Source organism: Balaenoptera ricei, chromosome 4 (genome assembly GCF_028023285.1).
Source record: "Balaenoptera ricei isolate mBalRic1 chromosome 4, mBalRic1.hap2, whole genome shotgun sequence".
NCBI lineage: Eukaryota > Metazoa > Chordata > Mammalia > Artiodactyla > Balaenopteridae > Balaenoptera > Balaenoptera ricei.
Window position 1 is genome coordinate 126,983,457 of NC_082642.1, and position 22,187 is coordinate 127,005,643.

At 34.6% G+C, this 22,187-nt stretch overlaps 1 protein-coding gene across 1 annotated transcript in view; it reads left to right on the plus strand.

Moving 5' to 3' along the window:
- The window catches only part of GBE1 (1,4-alpha-glucan branching enzyme 1), a 281,420-nt gene that overhangs the window by 241,249 nt on the left and 17,984 nt on the right, over positions 1–22,187 (plus strand). Inside the window, exons 13-14 of the mRNA XM_059921363.1 lie at positions 1,682–1,866; positions 3,515–3,645. Of these exons, the coding sequence (XP_059777346.1) occupies positions 1,682–1,866; positions 3,515–3,645 (316 nt within the window). The remainder of the gene's footprint in view (positions 1–1,681; positions 1,867–3,514; positions 3,646–22,187) is intronic.

Here is a 22,187-nt window from a genome sequence, read left to right on the forward strand (position 1 = left end):
TAAATTGCAGTGTTTCTTCGCAGAATTTACCATTTAAAGCAACTCTGCAGTAAATCATTTTGAATCACATCATAGCTTGTTTAGTGTTTATTTATTAGAATATTAATATGCTAGCTTCTTTTCTGCCTTTCTTTTTTATTGAAGTATAACTGACCTAGCATTACATTAGTTTCAGATGTACAACACAATGACTCAGTATTTGTATATATTGCAAAATGATCATCCAGTCAGTCCAGTTAAAAGATCCATCACCCTACATAGTTACAGACATTTTTTTTTCTTGTGATGACAACTCTCAAGATACTCTCTCCTAGCTAACTTTCAAATATGCAATGCAGTATTATCAACTATAGTCACCATGCTGTACATTACATCCCCATATTTTTTTAATTTTTATTTTATAACTGGAAATTTATATCTTTTGACCCTCTTCACCCATTTGCCCAACCCCCCACCCCTACCTCAGGCAACTACTGGTCTGTTCTCTGTATCCATGCGCTTGTTTTTTGTTTGCTGGTTGGTTGCTGTTATTGTTGTTTTCAGACTCCACATATCAGTTAGATCATACGGTATTTGTCTTTTTCTGTCTCACTTATTTCACTTAGCAACTATTTACCTTAAAGTAGGACACACTTGTGTCAGCTACGGTACTTTCCAACTCAAAGGAGAAATCTGTGGCTTAGAAAATTGCAGCATTAAAGTGGCAAATGTCAGTAAATTTTGGAAAGTAGTGTTTAATTTTTAGGAGGAAAAAAAAGAAGCCATAAAATAGAAATCTAACCTGGGGAAAACAATAGGAGCCAGTCTATTAGACCACTAATATCTAAATTTGATTTTCAGAAGGAAGAATGTATAATATGTAGGTGTTATTATTTTATTTCATTTTTAAAGTGTCAGGTTTCTGGTTCTCATCATTATAATGAGAAATAATATCAAATGGGTTCCCAACGAAGTGTCCCAGCCGTACCCACACACACATTTAAATTGAAGATATACGTCTAATGGTGGCACATGGATCTGAGAAAGGGATGGGGAAAATGAATAATAAAAGTGATGACTTGGGTTTCTGAAGCACCTGAAGTTTAAAACGTACTTGCCTGATGTGATGAGTTAGAAAGAACTTTGGATTTTAATGAGAAGAACTAAATTTTAACGGTTGCTTTTCTAGTTATTATTCATGTGAGGTTGGGCAAATCCCTTAACTGTCTACAGCTTTGGATTTCTCATCTGTGAAATGGATATAATAGAGAGTTCCTTCGAGGATCAAAAAATAATGTACATACAGCCTTTGGAAATTGCAAAGCGTTGTACAGATTTCAGAGATTATAGAAATAGAGATCTCAAAAATTACCCCGAGATTTCAGAGATTATTTCAGAGATGAAATAAGAAGTATGACAGAGATACTGTTCTCAGTTTGTGCATGAGGAAAATGAGATGTAGAACAAGGAATGTGTGACCAGGCTAAAACTGTGCCCTGGGCTTTTGAGTCCAAATGCTGTCGGTACTGCATGCTAGACTATGCTGTTTCTAAGCCAGGGTTGTGCATCATTTATAGGGCACAGCTATAGTAAATTATAACCTAAACTGATTTCAAAGACTTTAAAACATACAATTATTAAGTTATCTTAATAAGAAATGTTAATATTACCAGGTGATGTTTATGTTTGTTTTCAAATGCAGGTAATGAATTTGGGCATCCTGAATGGTTAGACTTCCCAAGAAAAGGAAATAATGAGAGCTACCATTATGCAAGAAGGCAGTTTCATTTAACTGATGATGACCTTCTCCGCTATAAGTTCCTAAATAACTTTGACAGGGATATGAATAAATTAGAAGAAAGATGTCATTGGCTTTCAGCTCCACAGGTAAGCTCTTTACTCTAAATGTTATGTTTTAGTCACCAGTGTTGTACATGCTTAGAATGGCAATTGATTTAAATCTATATGCAGATCTTTTAAACAGCATTTTATTATTCAGTGTGTAGTGCCCTGTGACATACTTCAGGTTGTCAAAACATGTTACTGAAGTCTCCCCAATAGATAATGAAAATCTTAAACATAATTCCCTGCTTCCATTCCTGGTTAGCTTGTCGTTGTTGTTTAAATTTAGTAATTTTTATTTCAATTGGTTAAAATAAATGACAAAAGCTCCGCATGGAATCCACTTTGGAAATTGCTGTGGAAATATCTTAATTGTTTTGACTATTTTTCTTTATATAAATAATTATGCTGTCATAAAGAAACTGCTTTGACAACATGGAGATTTCTTTATTCCTTTTTTTCCTTCCTTTACTGGTCTCTTAACTTGTCATTTCAATAGATGCCATTACACCTGTGTGCTGTTTTGTATTTTTCATGAGCCTGACTCTCCTCTGGAATTAAAGTCTCAGTTTTCAATAAGTTTTAGAAAATGTAATTAACAGGTTCAGATTTTATACAGCGGTTTTTTTTCCCTTGCAAAAATTAGCATATAATATGTGTTACTTATAATCCATTTACTTTCTACTGGTGCTGTTTGAAATTACTGTTGATGTGTTTTTACTTTGGTGTCTCTGATTTTTTTTTAATGGTTGAACAAAGGTACTTATATTTTCAGTAAGATTGGCTACATGACACGAACGCCCTAATCGCATTTATTAGTAGTGCTGATTCCAGAAGAGAGAGCAAAATGATGCTCCTTTTCAACTGGAACAATGTTGAATACCAAAAGGCATGCTGTTTGCTCTAGAGCCTTAGCTCACATTTCTAAATTACCAAGAGTGGCGCTGCTGACATGCATGGAAATGAGTCCTCTCAGAGCTGGGGCTGGAAGAGGGTAGGGTTGAAAGAACAAAGCCTTCTCACTACCTACTGTAAAATGTGGTGTATAAAATAAGAGGGCTTGTAGATGTTGTAATTCCTTTTCAGACTTTCTCTATTATTAGACAAAAAAAAAAGTATACTGTGAAGGACCCTTGGTTGTTTTTGAATCTGACAAAGTCGTGCAATAATGTAAAGTTTTTAAGAAAACTACAACTTCAGAAATCTGGATATAATAACAATGTTACATCATATTTTGAAAAGTAATTTTATATACCTTACCTCATTAATCTAAGGACTAAAACAGAAGTCTTAAAGAAAATTCACTTATAAGTAGATCTAATACACACACACACACACACACACACACACACACACAGATGCTTTATGTATAGCACAGGTGCTATATTTTTACCTAAAACCTAAGCCAAAACTTTAATCCTCTGTCTGTGCTTTGTTTGAAGTTAGCAAGTTGCTGGTGAGATTTTTATACTCCTTAAGCAATTTTTGAGACTGCTATTGGCCTAGAGTTTGATAGGGCAAGATTGCAACATGTTCAAAAAATATAACATGCTAGAATTTTCATTTTTGGCTTAATAACTAACAAGACTGTTAATAAAGACAAAAACAACTTTTTTGTAAAAAAAAGTAAAGAATTTACTTGTAACGGCATCTGGGTATTATTTAAATGTATTATGTGTGTTAATTCTTACAGGCCCATGTTAGTGAAGAGCATGAAACCAATAAGATCATTGCTTTTGAGAGAGCAGGCCTTCTTTTTGTTTTCAACTTTCATCCAAGCAACAGCTACACTGATTACCGACTTGGAACGACAGTGCCAGGAAAATATCCTTTTTGTTGCCAATGAATATGGCGGTCTGCATTCAATTTTTTTATTGCATCATAGAGCATCAGAAAAACTAATGCTGATCTTGGTGACAGTAGCTCTCAGTTTCTTCATCTGAAAAATGAGGGACTTAAAATAGTTGATAAATCTTTGCTTAATTCAGTTACACTAAATTAACCCTAAACTCCATTCTGGCTCTAAAAAGTATGAGTTTTAACATTTTATTAAGTAATATTTTAATCCAATATGTAGTATAGGATTAATATACTATTAATATACTATTAGTAGTATAGGAGATAATTGTTGTTTCTCTTTATGAAAATATTTTGTAAATCACCCCTGAGGATTGTCTCCTTTCCCCCTCTCCACTGAGTGAGCAAGTAGACAGTAGCTGTAAAGATAGCTTTCTTCCCCTTTCTTTTTCCTGTCTCCTAAAATACAGGACATAGCTCACTTTTGTGGGCCTGAATTGGTAAGGAATCAGGGCATGGGAGGTGTAAGCAAAGGAAATAATAGGGAGAATGTTTTGATATTGTCTGTACATTCATTTACTCGTCCATTCATTCATTTCACAGATATTTACTAAGCATCTATTTATTGAACACCTGCATGCCAGCCCTGTGCTAGGTGCTGGAAATACAGGAATTTCCTGGCAGATACAGTCACTGCCCTCATTGAGCTTTTAAACTAGTGAAGAAGACAAACATTAATAATTGTAAGTGTGATCATTGTTACAAAGTGAAACCTGCTGTGTATTTTAAAGAGATTATGGCTTACCCAATCCATGGAAAAAAGCGACAGATTCAGGATCTAGCAACAAACCAGCACAGATTTTTAAACAGGCAGTAGGAAGAATGTGTTCTTCCCCTGAAGCCCTAACAATGATTAATGTCTGCCACCTGAGCGAGATGCCGGAGGCCAGCATGAAGTCCTACGCGTCAGGGTGTCTCTAGCTACAGTAAGAGAAACCCCCTATTTGACTGGCTCAAACAATAAGGAAAATGCATTTTGCCAAACAATGAAAGCCCTGAGGCAGGGAGACCCCAGCACTGTGACAATATCATCAAGTTCCCTGGTCTGTTGGCCTTTCTGCTTTTAACTCCCAGGGTGCCAGCAGTGTCCAAAGGCTGGCACCTGGTAGAGTTGCAAGATAACAGCCATGGTTCCAAATGTCACCTTCAGACACAACAAAAGGCAAATAGATTTGTGTCTTTTTTCAAGAATGAAGTCACTTTAGCAGATTTCCTTTTGTATCCCGTTGACCAGAATTCAGTCCCATATCCCCAGAGAGGTGTCTAGGGAGGAGAATGCTATCGTCATGAGTAGCTATCATCATGATCAGGAATTACCCCTGAGGCTCCAGGAAGTGGCCTCCTTGGTGAAGTGGTTGCCCAGACAGCATGTTTCTTGGCAGTAAGGAGTAAAGGGCCATACTGTCTGGTAAGTAGCCTGTGGCACCTGTGCTGCTCAGTGACATTGAGGGTCGTGAAGGATGTTCCCTGTCTTCTACCCCAACCCTCCCAGATCACCATCCCACAGGACATCAGAGCATTTGGGAGGGAAGTCTATCGCTGTGACTAATAGCCTAACTCTGCCCCAGTTAACACAGAGAATGCTCAGACAATGGAAATCAGTGTAATGAGGTTGTCTGCACTAAAGAAGAGCTGTACTGTTCAGGAGGCAAATGTTCTCACCATCTCCATGAAGAAATGCAAACAGATGCTAGACATGTAGCAACTCATACATAAGCCTTCTCAGCTACAAACTGCTAAAGTAATACCCCTGGACTAAATCCTGCTATATCTAATAATGTCATATGATCAAACCATAATTTTAATTATTATCAAACCAAAATGCAATTACAGAACACTTGTGATCCATTGCAGTGTTTGTTAGTTAAGTACTGCCCTTGACCCTAAGTGGGGAAGAAGAGATGTACAAAACCAATTTAAGATGTAAGGCATAATGCAGTAAAGGGGATGGGGCAGGAATGTTCCACAAACTTATCCTCATGTTTAATAGAGGATAAGTAAAAGAAAAATAAATAAATATGAGAGAGAGAGAAAAAAAAAACAGAGATTGATTGATTGATTGAAAAGGAAAAGACTTTTAAGCCTGGATGGGGGAGGGACAGAGAGAGAGATGATTGGTGGACCGATTGATTGATTAAGAAAAGACCTTTAAGCCTGGACCTTGAGAAATGGATAAAATTGTAGAAAAAACTGAGGAAGGCTATTCCAGCTGTTGGAAATCATAGACTATCCTTAGATAATGGACAGTACCATAGATTAACTGGAGAATGGTGACCCTAGGGAGAAGTACTCAGAGATAAAACTGAAAAGATAGATTGCCATCACATAATAGAATATTTTAATGCCTTATTAATTAATTTAGGCTTTTTTCTATAGTTTCATAGTGAGTCACTGAAGGGTTTGGGCTAGGGAGCTACTTGATAAGAATGTACGCATTTGGAAAAGTTCTCATGTATCCAGGGTGTTAGCTTTTATGAGGAGAGAGGTTGGAAGTACAGATATCAATTATGAAAAATGGAAGTACACGTAAAAGATAATTAGGGTATGAACTAAAGTAATGTCCATAGGCTAGAAAGAGGTATATGAAGCGCTTTCTTGCAGTGAAAGGACTCAGCAGTTGTTTGGACATGGGGTGTAGAAAAGAAGATACAAGGTTTCACTTTGAAGAGTGAGAAGAATGGTAGTAGTATTATGACTGAGGACATCAAAGCAAGGAGGAGTAACCAGTTTGGGGAATAGAAAATATGAATTTAATTTAGCATCACTGACAAATGGAAATACATGGAATTTCAATGATGATGTCTGTCTAGGAGAAAAATCTTGGCTCAAGCTGCATTGATCTCCTATCTGAAGTCTGTATAATTTAACAAATATTATTAAATGAAAATATATATAGTAACATAGTATATTTTACTAAGTAAAACCCACCCCAAAAGTTAATTTTGTTTAATGATACAAAGTTACACTGTACATGAAAGTCTAGTTTGGTTTGGTAAACCTTGCCACAAATTGAATCTTTTGAAATTTAGCAATTTGTTTAAACGCCCATAGGCACCTGTTATACAGAAAATTTCTATATTAATAAATACTGAATGCTTTACATTAATGACTCATTTCAGAAAATGTACTCATTAAATGTTGTAATGATATACAGATCTTGGAAATTTGGGCCATATCTTTATAGAAGTCATAGTTGCAGCCTTAGTCATCTGTTGCGTCTCTAAGAGAACCTTGAAGAAATATTGTTTGGTTCTTTTACTACAAGGATTTTGTCTTCTACAGATTTGTGCCCACTTGGACCTTATTTACTCTTGCTGCCTTTCTCATTCCTGTCTTTCTGTCAACAAGCTGTAACTAATTCCTATATGTTATTGCTTCCTCTAAGGACATTTGCATTTTAATAACAGTCTTTTTGAATACTCAAAAGTATGGAAGACCTAATGGACTAGATATCTAGTAGAATAATTTTTTTTTATAATGAGGTTTTTTTTTTTGAGGAAAGGAAAGCAGGAGAGCATTTCCAACATACCTTAAACCATATTTTCTAATTAGCTATATTAATACTGCCAGCCCTAACTCCTAGCTTGAAATCATAAAAACGTCTGGTTTTTGAAACGCTTTATACTCCAATAACCCAGTTCAGTGCAGAAATCCCACCGATATACTCCTTCACAAATCATAGCAGACATCAGAACACTTTCCAGTCTTAGGAATCTCACTATTTCACAAGGTAAACAATTCAAGTTTTTTTTGTTTGTTTGTTTGTTTTTTTAATATAGCCTTAAATGTAAATGCATGAATTCTGTACTCTGGGGCCAATTCCTGTTCTATATGCCAGCTATTCAAATCAAAAAGGCATTTAACTTGTTCCTCACAGTACCACCTCTCCTTAGTCTACCCTCTTCCAGACCAAATATACCTCTGGTTTCTTTAATAGATTCTTGTGATACTTTCCAGACCTGTTACCATCATGTCTCTCTTATCAAAATCCGCCCAGCATTGTTCACACTCCTCTTCACTGTGTCTCCAGAACTAACAGCAGAATATTCCAGATATGGTCTGGCAAGTATGATATAGAGTGCCCCATTACCTCCTCTTACCTTGAGACTGCTCTCTCGTTAACGGAGTTAAAGTTACATCAGCTTTTCTGGCAGCCGTCACATTTTTCACTCATATTTTATTCACTTTCGAATTAAAAGCTTTAGCTTTTCTTTATGTGTATTTGTATTATGTCCTATCTCCCTTATTCTTTATTTATTCAGCTAATTTAACTAAAATTCCAAATTTAACATTGAACATAAAAAAAATTATTTTTTGTCTCTAAACTATTAATAGAGAAGATACAAGAGCACTAGAGTATTAATGTTATGATCGTACCATCTTCCCTAAGCAATAGAGAGAGCTCTTCTTTCAGCTTCTTGTTGTTTCTAGCTTAGCTTTAACAGTTCTTTTTACTATCCTTAGCATTTTACAAGTCTCATTTCTTTTTGGTCTTTCATCTTTCTGACTTTATTCTTATACCTTTAAACAACATTGTAGTTCAGCATTATAGAATCATTTCAGGTATAGAAAGTACAAAAACATTGGGATTTCTGTGCTGTAGTTTCTGACTTGACCAAAGTGTTCTTCTATGCCACTGGTATTTCCAACTACTGAGCCAGTGAACTGAATACAGATTTTCTCTGTGAAGGATCCACAGAGGCAAGATTGGATGTATTAATGAAGTCAAGAAATTCATCAAATTTTTAATTCCCAGAAAAGCAGGATTTGGTACCAGAACAAATTTAAAGTTTCTAAAGAAGTCATTTGAACTTCCTCTGTCACTATGAAATATAAACCTGCAATAGGCAGCATGTCTGAATTCTTGAGCAGTTCCATTTTTGAACCTGTGTATCCTGTATATCAAATAGCAAGACATCAACTTTCACTCAGATCTGTGTAGCATATGTGCTGACTGTCTTCCCAAGAAACTGTTGTAAGGGGAGCTATTTTGGGGGCAATGCCAGGCAGAACAGAAGCAACGCTTTAAGGATGCTTTCAGCTGTCACTTCAAAATAAGATGATAAATTTGGAAAGCTGAGAGGGTTGTCTGCTTTGTATTACTAAGGTTTTGAACCTGGTCTTCATGGTGATTGCTAAAGGACATAGTATTGTTTCTGCAAAAGGAATCTGTAGCCATATTCTAGAAAACAAAAAAAGTAGCAACAGTAAAAACCCTTTGCCTGTGCACTGTCTCCCATTTGTCTTTTTAGCCACTAATCTGCAGTGTAATAATCACCAGCGTTCTTTCATACAGTGGATAGCAATGTGGGTGATGCAGGACTGAGACCCAATGTACTGGCAGGTTACATGCGCAGGAAGATAAAAGGCATTCTCCTGATGTGGTATATTTGCTTATGATTTTACATTGTTTAGCTGGAGAGAAAGAAAGAAACATAATGCCCTTTATAGTATCAGAATCATTATTGTATTCCTGTGGTCACATTTCTTCACTTAGACCATTATCAAATCAGCATTGAATCAAAAGGAAAACTGCTAAGCCCCTAAGGACAAACTGCTCTTTCTAATCCATTTTGAATAAAACAAATGATGCTGCCTCATTTTGAGTGACGTAGGGGAGAGCATGGGTGAAGGGGCCCTCTTTTGAGGGCCTTCTGTTTGCTAGCCATTTTTATTAAGTATGTAGTTTAACATTCCCAGGTGCCCCGTAAGGTAGGTTGTGTTAGATTCATGTGACAGATCAGGAAACTAGGCCTTTAAGTAAACATCCAACTTCCCTCCAGCACAGGCTGGTGAAGGTTGAGCAGTGTATTACAAAGCCCATGTTCTTTCTGTTAGACCACGGTGCCCCTTTCTGCCATTCATGGGTGCGTGCATTTAGTTGCTGGCGGTAGCAATAGTGGTATTAGAGATGATAACTTATTTTTGTAATGTTCAAAATGATTTTGATATAGTTCTGGGAAAATAGGTAGCATGAGAAAATTATACACAATTTCATGGCACAAACGTCTGTCTCGTCAGGTTCCCACAGTACCTCACCATCACCCTCTACAAATTTTTCCCCACAAATTCTTCCTTGTGACCCCTGTCACCATCATCCAAAAGAAAAAACTAAAAAAAAAAAAATTTTTTTTTAAAGCAAAACATGAAATAATTGCCTCAGGTCAATTATTGTGATTTCTCTGCATTCTGGAGAATATAAATGTGCCGTAGTTCTTTGCTCAAAGTGAAACCTTCTGATGCATCACATCAGTTAAGTTTATTGTAAAATATTTATGTAAATGTTAAGCCCTCACAGCTCATTTATAAGGTATGTGTCTTGGTATGTACAGATTCTTATCACTCTGAGAGCATAAACAACACTAGTAACAAATGTTTTCAAATTATTTGTCAGCATGCTTTTGAGGTGAGGTGAGAATAATAGTGTTATAGCAGCCCCCTTTCCAAATGGCTTTTCAAACTGTTACGGTATTGAAATGTTAAGAGGAATAATCATAAATTACGGCTTGTGAAGAATATGTGAATCCAGGCCAAAAATATTTAAAGCTAAGGGAACAGACGAGTAAATAGTTGGATTTGACTCAAGATCTTTGCAATATTTTCATTAAACTGCTGAAAGATGTATTTTTTAAAATGTAAATTCAGACACTGACATTTGCAACCTGTACACAGAGTTTCTTATGAGCATATAAGGTCACTTGGATGATTCACTGAAGTGTGATCACTGAAGGCAGAGATGTTGTTGTGAGTTGCTTAGTTTACAGAAGCCTTTGAAGCATGGTTATGTAACAGTCTGTGTTTGTTAGAATCTAGGCTTTATGCAGCAAATAAAAACAAAGGACTTAATTTAGGATTAGCTAGATGCCACATTCTATCAAGATTTTATATGTAGAGGTTAATTTCTGGACTAAAAATGTAGAGCTTAACTTTTTAGTTTTCCAGGCTTAGATGTTTTAGTAAAAAATTAAAGGAAAAAAAAAAAAAAAACAAGTACAAGGGTTTCTCATAAAAGATCTACATAGTGACTTTGAACAGATGCAAGCATGTTTCTTTTCCTCATGCGCATATGTGTGAGAGAGAGAGAGCGCAAGAGCGCTTTTACTCTGTGTGTCCATTTAGTGATGAAGCTCTTTTTATGCGAATGGGGACAGGTAATCCTACTAACAATTTTATATTTAATATAAGTCCTCCTTTTGTTTCTGTAGCTTCAAAATGGATGTACACTCATGGCCTTGGTTAGCCTTCTTTAGTTTCAAGGTGAAAGTAATACTTTTAAACATTACCTCATTACCTAGAGGTACTTTTGGTAATTTTTCATTGTTAAACACTGTCCAGAAACCCCTGTGATTTAATGATAATGACAAACGTGTACCCCTCACCTCCACTGGCAATAAAGAGCCTATGATTTAGCTTCATTTTCTACTCAGGAATTTGAGATGAATCACAAAGTAAGAAAAATATTTTGCAACTGCTGTAACACTTTTAGATTGGTTTAATATATATTCATAGGACTATAGGTAGTAATGAATAACGAGTGGGCCCTTACTACACACAAATGTTTTTAGATTTTTTTTTTTAATAGCTGAGTGCTATTCAGTGTCATTCAACAGCATTTCTGTTTTTGGTTCATAGCTCAGTTCCTCAGTGATAGTCTCCTCTGGTTCCAGAAATTCATCTAACAATAGCTCAGTCAAGATTTCTCTCCTCTATTTCTTGTCTTTCTGGGGAAAACAGAAATCAGAAATATTATTGTGTGCTATAAAAACAGGACATTCTCACCTACTAGTTGTGTCATTAATGGGAGGAAAACATTTGTTCCTAGCATAAGTATTTTTACCAATTTGTGAAAAGAGGTACTATTATATGGCAATTGACTCCAAGATAAATGGTAAGACTGTCTTTCTTATATTAGCAATTATATCTTTACTTGGAATATATTAGGTAAACATAAAGCTAAATTGTTGATTGATGGATGGATGTATGTATGGATGGAGGGCTGGATAGATGGAGGATACAGTTTCCTAATGGTGGAAGAGCCCTTAAAAGTTGTTCAAAATTAAGTAATTAAAACACAGAGATTTCTATAATCTATTGCTTTTCCCTTAGAGCAGATGTTTACTTAAATGGTAGAAAGGAAAAATTGATAAAATACTATCAATAACATACATCATGATTTTGTAGAATTTAAAATTGTGGAATCTGCTGTCAGAATACTTGCTGAACAGACTTTCATAATAAGATTTACCATCTATTACAAACATATCCTTTGCGTGCTGCAAGCACTTTACATTCACTATCTCATTTAGTAAACTTTTTCCTTTCCTAGGGAATAGCATTGCAAACTATAGAGGAAGGAAAAATCCACAATGAAAACACCGGCCTGAAAGATTTCATATCTAAACTTTCTTTTTAAATAGTCCTTTATTTAATTAGTCCAGAACAGATTGTTCTCTTTTATTTTGAAAAATGAATTATACATATCACCTTTATATCTGATGCCAGCTTTTTTTAAATAGAGCATTCAGTATCTAAAATAAATTTCTAATATATTGAATGTTAAACTACTTTTTCCTTCTGGATCTTCTCTGTAGAAATTAGCCCACCCCCCCCCCTTTCTTTTTTTTTTTCAGTGAATATCTCCTGCCTACGAGAAAGTTTGGATCTTCTATAAGTGAGATATTTTTATTTTCATCGTTTTCTGTTAAGCTGTTCTAACTCAGAATCTCACAGGGTCAAATTGAGGGCTCAGTGTTTCATCTATATTTGAAAATGGTACCTGAGTATTCCAGAAGATTTCTTAAAATTAAGCCATTATTTAATTACTGGTTCATTATAACTGTTAAAGGGCTCTTAAGGATACATGGGTGCTACAACCAAAAGAAAGTTGTGTCTCTCCAGAGAAAAGTGGAAAAAGTAAAGCCATGAACAATGTGTTCTTGGAAACAGTGGTTTCAGTTATAACCATGTGTAAGAACCATCTCTAATTCTATTAATGTGGTATCTCTTATCCTAAATGATGGCAAAATGCCTAATTAATCCCTATTTTATTTGTGAAATTTATCTGTGGAACTAATTAATCCTTTTGGTAGTTACATGATACCAACTGTTGAATAAGGAAAGCATTCTTTATTATGTTATTAAGTAAAATTATTTAATTAATATATAACTTAAGTGCAGTCATATTACCTTTTATTGACAAGCAATTAACATTTATTATAGGAACATTAATTAAAACAGAAGATTCTTTTCTTTGTCTGTAAAATTATAACCATTACTGTAAATTTTTCCCCATAAGCTCTTTATTACTTAGGGAAATAGTCAATTTCACTCTACTACCTTCCCTTCTAACACTCTTCCTTTTTGTCCAGCTAAGGAAAACAAAAGGAAAATAAGTTTCTCTGTGGTAGCATTCTTTTCTGATTCTGAAACATTCCTTTCTTCAGTTTGTTCTCTTACCCTAACATTCTTATCTCACAAAGGCTCATGTAACTTGTATGGCAGTAGGTATTTCTGGGTCTTATACTTGTAAACATTGAGAAATTTGCTCTTTTTACTAGGATAGTGGTTAAGAGCATGGGTTCTGAAATAAGACCATCTGAGGGTTCAAGTTCCATCTCTTCCACTTACTCATGAAAGTAATGTCTTTGTTTCCTAGTTTTCTCATTTTTAAAACACCTACTTGTAGAATTATTGTCAGAATTAAATGAGTTACTGGCATGTGAAAGGCTTGGCAACAGTGTCCAGCACATACTATAAGCTCAGTACCTGTTAGCTACGATGGTCATAATTACTGTCATTATCATTATTCTAAAAATGCACTAGAAATTTGATAATAAAAGGAAGGAAAAGAAAGGATGAGAGGAGTAGATACGCATCCTCTCTGTTGCCTACATTCTCTTGTCATACTTCTTTTTTCATTTCCTGTTCCCCATTTCACCACTACAAATTGATTTCTGTCCTTCCAAAGTAGTGGAATTAAAAGTCTTCTGCTCCCTGCTATATCTTTTCCTCATTCTTGTACCATTGGCCCACCTTTCTTCCTTACCTCCACTTTCTCCACAAGCTGCACCACTATCTTGATTTCCCTTTCTTCTCTAATCAATCACTCTTTGTGTTGTCTTTTTTCCCCTCAGATCCAAACCCAATCATTTATTCTTTTTTCTTGCTCTTTTCCCTTGAAGAACTCACACATGCTCATAACTTCAGCTGTAGCTCTGTGAAGATGATCTCTAATTGCCCCTTCTACCATGGTCTTCCCCTATTCACTAAGTGAAATTTTGTGATGTTTAATGACTGTTAGGAAATACTGAGCAGCCTGGAATCATAGCTTTTTGAAAGGTAGAAGAAATCTAGCATGACCTGGTTCTATTCAATTAAGTAGAATTGGTTGGATCAGATGTATTTTAGAGATGGTTTCCAAATTAGTACCAAAAGTTAAATTGCATAACACTTGACAGTGTATGAATACTTTTATTTATATTGACTCATCTTGCCCTGGCATCATCTTAGTGATGGGGTCAGGCAAGTATTTTTATCCTCAAATTAAATATAAGCATTAGAAGGATTTATAACTTTCACAAGATCATATTCTTAGTAAGTGAATAAATGTGATTTAAATCTAGTTCCTGTAAGTCCAGCACAGTTTTTTACTTGGGCACCAGATAATTCACCTTTTGTTGCCCTGTAGAAACACCATTAAAATAGGTAAAGTGTGTCTCACTACTTATAATTTTATTTGTTTTCTCTGCTTCTCTTTGTAAAAGTTAATGGTGTCTCTGACTAAATGTCATTTTTTGCAGTGTTACACTGTCCTAGTTTCTGAGACTCACAAACACAGATCAATTTAGCTGGAGTATTTTTAAAACAAACATATTTACTTTAAAGGGGTAAAATGACTTTTTAAGGAAAAAGATGACTGCTCAAATATTTGTTAAACCAGGATATAAATCTAAGTATATTTCAGCTTCAAGTGCAGATTGGGAAAGTGTCATGCTAGGTGCTGAAGGATATTAGAGGATAAAGAGTCTGGGGACTAAAAATCCCATAGAATAAAGAACACTTTACAAAGAGGTGAAAGAGAATCATCCTGCTATCATCAGCTTTCTTTCATTTAATTGTATATATTTCCTTTTCTTGCCTTAATAATTTTGAATGTAGGAAATTTATTCCTGGTGATATTTTGTTTGTTGACAGCTTCAGACAACTTACCTAAGGGACATACAGAATTGTCTTACTGGATTTGGTTAACTCTTTTATGACCATAGTAGTCACATCACTTTGGAATTTTGATAATATTTAGATAGTCTAAATAAAACTCAACATTTGTGAAATAACTATAAAAGTAAATAATTAAGTCTACATAGAATTTGATCCAAAATGTGCCATAATTTTTGCTCATTTCAATTATGTAAATCATCTTTATATTTGACTATCATAGCCAAAACATTGGTTCATTTTGTTTTGAATTGTACAAAAATGCACTTTTCAGAAATAACTTAGCAGCTTTACTCTTTTCTTGTGTAATTCTTTTCCACATCTACCTAGTAAGATTAAACCAATATGATTGTTTTCAAGATGATTGTAAACTACTATACTAGATTAATTATACCCCTGGAAAATGTATATATTAACAATCACATGTGTATGTGTGTTTAAAGCTCTCTCACTCAATTTTTTTGGTGCCTGTGGAGAAATGTTTACTTTGAATCTTCTTCCTCACAATCATCAACCTAGGTAAAGTTTTGATAGTTACTGACTGTGTGCCCGGAAGTGCTCAGGAATGACTGGGAGTAATGATGCATGTGTGCGCACACACACACACATACACACATACACACATACTCCTGTAAGCTTTACTTGACAGTTTCTCAAGGAAAGTTAGCTCAGCCCCTTCTCATTTACCTTTCTGAAGCACTGAGTAAGCCCTAAAGTATTAGATTTTCTATTTGGTCTTAAAAGTTAAAAGAGAAAGAAGAATATAGACTATACATTACTCCTAATAAATTTTGACTTCAAATAAAGAAAAAGGATGTTTCTACTACCAACACTAAAAGAATAAGCTTTCAAATGTTTAAGTATTTTAATGTTCATTTACTTTGCAGACTTTAACTGGCAGATGGTGGTAGAGTGTAGAAAATATTATATACCTAAGTGCATATCCTGGCCTTGCCAAATTATATATAAAATCATATATATATGATTTTTCATAGTCATTCTGATGTTCAAGGCTTAACTTCAGTCATCTGTATAAAGAAGGCTAACCAGTCAAGTTGATAATACAAGTCTTTGAATATATGTCGACTTTAGTAAACATGTAATCATTTATCCACTTCAACTAAGAAGTATATAAAATGTCTGTCTCCAGGGCTCATACCAATCACAGTTATTCGCTTGAGAATTAATTGCTTCAAGCTGACATGCATCTGTTTAACTGTTGTGACTGTTCCAAAAAGAAGGAAAAAAAATCTTTTAAAATGTCCAAGTAAAACTTTATAGATAATGAAATGGGATTGTGTTAGAAGTTACATTGTACGGGTCTGGAATATTAACTCTATAAAATGAGGGAAGAAAATCAAGGTTGTTCTTTTATGACTAAAGTAGTGTTAAATTATTTCTTAAAGTTTAGCAAGAGCATGCATAGATCAAAACCCAAGGAGGATACTGCCATAGGAAAATAATGAAAAGAAGATCCACTCAATAAATATTCCAGGTACTAATCTAGGTCCCAGGTAGAGGGGAAGAGGGGGGATGGAGAAAGACATATTCCCCTTATACAGGTTTATTTTAATTAAAGGAAGAGAGAAAATATAATAATTAAATTTATAGGATGATAAAAGTTGATAATGCTGTGTTGAAAAATCAGGACAAACGCAAGAGCGTGTGGGGAAGTGTTTAATTTTCAGTTAGGATGTTCAGAGTAGGCGTCTCAATCTTTCTCAGAAGCAAATTCATAAAATTTTAAAAAGTGTGTAGTCCTCAAATAGTTCAATGTACTGTCCAATCAAACTTCAATGTTCAGATTATTTAAATAACAGGGAAAGTGTTTAGATTCTAGTGAGAACAAAGACATGGAAGAAAGGAATGGAAAAAAAGGTCAGAAAGGAAGAAAAGGCCAAGTTGGGTGTAAAAAGTAAGAAAGTAAATCGACCAACTTTTACATTTTTCATCACTTTAGACAGCAGTTTAAATGGTCCAGGGTCTATAATAGTAATATAAAGAGCAGCTAATAACTTGAGCATTTTTCCCAGCACTGGGCACTGTGTTAAGCACGTGATGTACATTGCTTCTGTGAATCTTCACAGCAGCCCTCTGATATATTACCTCCATTTTACCAGTGAGAAACTGAACCTCCAGGAAATTCAGTAACTTGCTGGAAGACACACAGTTGGTAATTGGCAGAATCGGCTTTAGAATGCAATTGTTGGACCCCAAAGCCATGCACCCATTGTATTTTACTGTTTTAGGATGCTTTCTCCTATTCTTGTCTGTCTGCATGAAATAGCTTAGATGATGCTTACTTATGCTAACTGTCATCATTTTTCAGGAACTTTGAAGTATCCAATTGTATTTTCCATTTATATATACATTGCATAGGACTCTATTAAAGGATGTATTAGAGTAAGTTTGGGTGAAGACGTTTCTTTATAGCCTATGTCAAAATTATTTTGAGTTCAAAAGCACAATATGTTTGTAAAAAATGTTGCATCTGCATGGTCAAAACTCATTTTGATTACAAAGTATGTGTTTAAAAGATGTACAGAAATCGGTTGTTTTTTCTTTTGCAGTTCTAAATAATTGCTATTGCTTCATCAAATAATTGAATTTATAAGTTCTTTGGGTAATAATCTTTAATGGCACAAAGACCAACAATTTTAGAGGGAGGTTAGTCTAGAAGTGTGGGCATATTTTTTCCTTTCTTGAGTTACTGAGAAACAGTGACATTTTTTAGTTCAAGTTATATAATCTTCTAGGACAAAGCAAAGTTCCTAATTAGGTTAGTCAAAGAATTCTGTAAAGTATTTAGAATAATATTTCTATTTGCATGGAGAAATATGTAGTGCTCAATATTTTAAATTATTCAATTTGTTGCCTAAGAATGAACTAATAATTTGCATGAAAATGCATTTCAAAAAGCATAGCAATCCATTAATTAACATGGTAGATTATATTTGAGCCCCTCATCCTTTTAGTTTACTTTATTGTTATTCTGCATTGTACAATTTCTAAGAACGTATAGTTAAGGAAGTAAGCTTGCAGGAATTGGAGTTTATTTTTTAGGCTAAAATCAGAAACCTACTGATGAAACAAGCACATTTTAAATTATACTAGAAATATACTTTTGTTTTGCACTTAATTAAAACATGTGGTTGTCATTTAAACTTTTAATGAAAACAGTGTTCACAAACTTGAATGCATGTGTAGCTCATGCATTGAAGTTGTTGCTTTTTACAAGGACAATAAAATTTTAATATAAACTAATAAAAATTTTAAAGAATATATTGTACCCTTAAAGGGAAGTTCCACTTGCCTTTCATTATATTTAAAATATACTTTGACTACATTCAGTAGTAAATTTCCTATTTATTTTTATTTTACCCTCTGTTTTAATTTTATTTTAGAAATATTATAATATTGGGGGAGTTTTTTTTTAATTAAAGTTAGTTAGGTAGAGCAAAAAGCTAAATGGATATTGTCTATTGAAAGTAATATACTCATAAATGTCCATTGCCCTGTAATAATTTCAAACAAATAATGAAAATATCATTTCCATTGGTGAATTTTTAAGTCATCGTATATTCTAGATGACAGAGCTAAAGATAGAAATGCCTAAATCAGATACACACATACACACACACACACACCTGCCTCACTCTAACACACATATACATTCATAGAACATACAGCAACACATCACAAAGTTTTTGCTACTTCTATATTTGGAAAGAGACCAGAGAGAGCAACTAAAGGTTATCATTTATGACCAATTCTGTGGTTCAGGACAATAAATGAGGTATAATTTAACTATATTTATAAAATAGAGAGACAGATCTATTTGAGACGCTATACAGCCATAACCTAAGATTTTGTGAATTGTGGCTGGCAATAAATAAAATTCAATTCATGAAACATAGAAAGGGGAGCATTATGTTAGAACATTGAGGCAAGTCCTGTGCTGGGTGGTTATCTTTAGACTGTTAAAAACATGAAATTATTTTTGTTTTCTACCACCTGTTCTTATACTGCCAGATGTTTGTTCACAGTTCCTTAGAATTTCGTACCTACTGTTTTCTGCCTTTGATACAGATTCTCTCTCCTGGGGTCACTTAACTCCCAAAAGTTATTGCAATCATAATACTGTGGGTTGGTTGATTAAAGAATCAGGTCTAAAAATAACATACCAAATTCATATATTCTAAGTGTACATTTTTTTCACATTTTAACAAGTCTTCAATTGGGATGTGTCTTACAGCGATTAGCATGGTAGTGATATTTTTCTCTTTATTGGAGGTGTATAAAATAATTCATCTTAAAATTGAAGGTGTCTTAGATTTAGAGATATATGGTAACTTACCAGCTTTGCCATCTTCATGGCCACCTAGTCACTAGAGAACCCCTTTTATTGTCACTCAGTCTGAAACCTCAGGGTTTGTACCTTACAATAAATTTCCTTAGTTTCTTCAGCAGGAGTGAAGTGAATTTAGTGCAGAATGATATAAACGACAGTACTTCTTACATCAAAATCCTTATACTTTGAACAGACACTTTATCAAGTGGCTGAGCAAACACAGCAGCTTTTGAAGTATTTGAAGAACCATTGAATTTAAGAGTCTTCATGTCTTCACTGTTCTTTAGTCTTATTAGTACAGGTCTTCAGAACATGGCTCTTCCTTGGTTCAAATGTAAGGACACATGATAAAATAATGCTTAAAACTTCTTATCTACTTCAGCCTGTTTATAGATATATCAAATACTTAGGAAGCTCTTGAATTTAAAATAAGAAGAAATAATATTTTAAAATGATATCCAAATGGATAGGGATCTATTTGATCTCCTTTTTTAAAAGAAAATCTCCATAAAAATTCTATCATTTTATCATTCTTCCCCTGCTGTATTTTCCCAAATTGAGCAAGGTACATTTTTTCAGTTCAATAATTTTATGTTCCCCAATCAAGTGACCAAATGAACCAACTAAACAAGAAATTGATCTAGAACAAATGCAATAAACCTCAGATATTCAGACTCCTTAAGTAATGTTAAGAATTACAGTCCTTTAACACCAATCTTTTAAATTTAATTAAACACTCAGATGGATATCACTTTATCTGTTTTCCTTGTTTTTATTCCTCATGTCATGTTCATTCCAACCTCTTTATGCTTAGAATCTCAAATTTAGAATTAAACAAGAAAGTGCCTGCGAAAACACTTTGCCTGATTCTTGGCATAAAATAGGCATCCACTTGTGGAGAGTAGGGTAATTAGATCTGAATTTGACTTGTGTCTACATCCCAGCTCTGCCACTAAACTTATTGTGTGTCTTTGGGCACAACTATTCTCCCTTTCCAAGTGTTTCCCCAAATTGAGCATCAGTTTCCTTACATTTGAGTACCATTAGTTGCACATCCAAAATCTCATTGGTTTATGTATGTCTCTCCATTTGCATTATCCAAGTTTAGCCATACTACTATCCGTGAACCATTGTTAGGTCCCTGCCTGGTTTCTCTGACTTAGTCTTTCCTTTGTTCATCCTATTCTACCCTCAACCTTCAGGTTAATTTTTTTGATTGTCATAACCTTTCTCACAAACCTTCAATGTTCTCATTCTTAATTACAAAATAAATCTTAACAGTCTAGCCTAGCCTTCAAAAGTTTTTGTTTACAGACTGTCAATCCTACCTTCCCTCCTTGGCTCTACCTCTCATTGCATATTGCTTTCTGCTTTATTTATAGACATTCATATGCGTTTCTAATCTCCCCTTAATAGGCTATGAGTTGCGTGTGAACTAAAACCACATCTTAGTCATTTTTATTTTATATCTTGTACAGTGCCTCCTACATTGTGTGTATTTATTAAGTGAATGGGAAAATAATTTCTCCTACTTTCCTCGAATATAAAAAATAAGACATGTAATTTGGCCTTTCTTGGTGAATCAGAATTGTCATCCTCAATATCAGTTTCAAAAATGTATTGAGAAGCTATTATGAGAAAGAAGTCTGCTATGTGTTGGGAGATAGCTATGAATAAAAGAGATGTGAAGGTGTTGAGATGTCCTGCTAAATTTCTTTTATCCACTGTGGAACTGGAAACCACATGAACAAGGTAGTTTAAGTGTAAATTGGCTCTGAGTTATATTTTCAGAGGGATGTTCTTTAGTGGAAGACAGGGCTTTGCATTTTTTTAACTTGACGCTTGAGTAGTAAGTTGTAGTAATTTACAATTATAAAGCTCTTTCACAATCATTACTTTTAATCTAGTGTTTTAAATTGTTGGAATTTCTGGAGTTTAAGGGTTGTGTTTTCTAAAGGACGTGGTTGTATTCGCTGGGTAATAGAGACACAGGGCTGGGGAATTCCAAAAGTGGCCACAGCAGAATTTTTTTTCTTTAAATTATAGATCAGAGAAATATGTCTAAACTGATATTTTGAAACTTTATGGCTTTTGTAAGCTTTTTCTTTATAGCTATAAATTATAGATTAAGTGAGTAGATTCTAACCATTTTCAGTGTGATGATCCCTTTCAATGTCAAAAAGAAATTGGTTCTTATATAACAATTGTTCTTTCAGTATCTTTGATTGAGAAAATATATTTAAAAACTTACTACAAATTCTGTAGGGGTATTGGTGCTGTGTGGGTCCCACGTCATGTGCATGTGTGTATCTGTGTGTGTCTGTGTATTTGTGTGTGTTTGTGTGTGCTCACATGTACATGAGAAAGAGGGAGTGAGGGAATGCCTGAGCAAGAGAAGAGAAAAACAAAAATCCAATTGCCCAGATAACCTCTTTAAAAATGTTTATGCTAAGCAGTGTTCCTAAAAGATGGGGTTTCCTGATTTTTGTGTCAACTATGAATTGGCATTTTCCATTGGCACTTGCCATCTATGTCTACAAGGATTAAATCATGAGCTGCTGCGTCTGCTGACTTTCAACACCCCCTGAAAGGAGTTCAGGTGGAGAGCAGAAGTGAGGCACTCTGTGCTCTGGGAAAAACTGGCAGAACATGGCTTCAGATGGTTAGATATTTTCAGGAGCCGATTTTATGAGCCCAATTCTTGTATTTCCTCATATTTAGAAAAGCACTAAAATCCTTCATGGCAACGACTGCTCCCCATGACTAGCAGAAACTTTCTGCAAAAAAATATGTGCTTGATTGCATGTATTCCCCCTTCACCAAAATCACATATATACTTGACCTTCCCCCCTGCCTCTTTGGAGCAGTTTCTCAGAGCTATCTGGGATGCTGTCGCCCAGGCTGCAGTCCTCATTTTGCCCCAAATAAAACTTAACTCGCAACT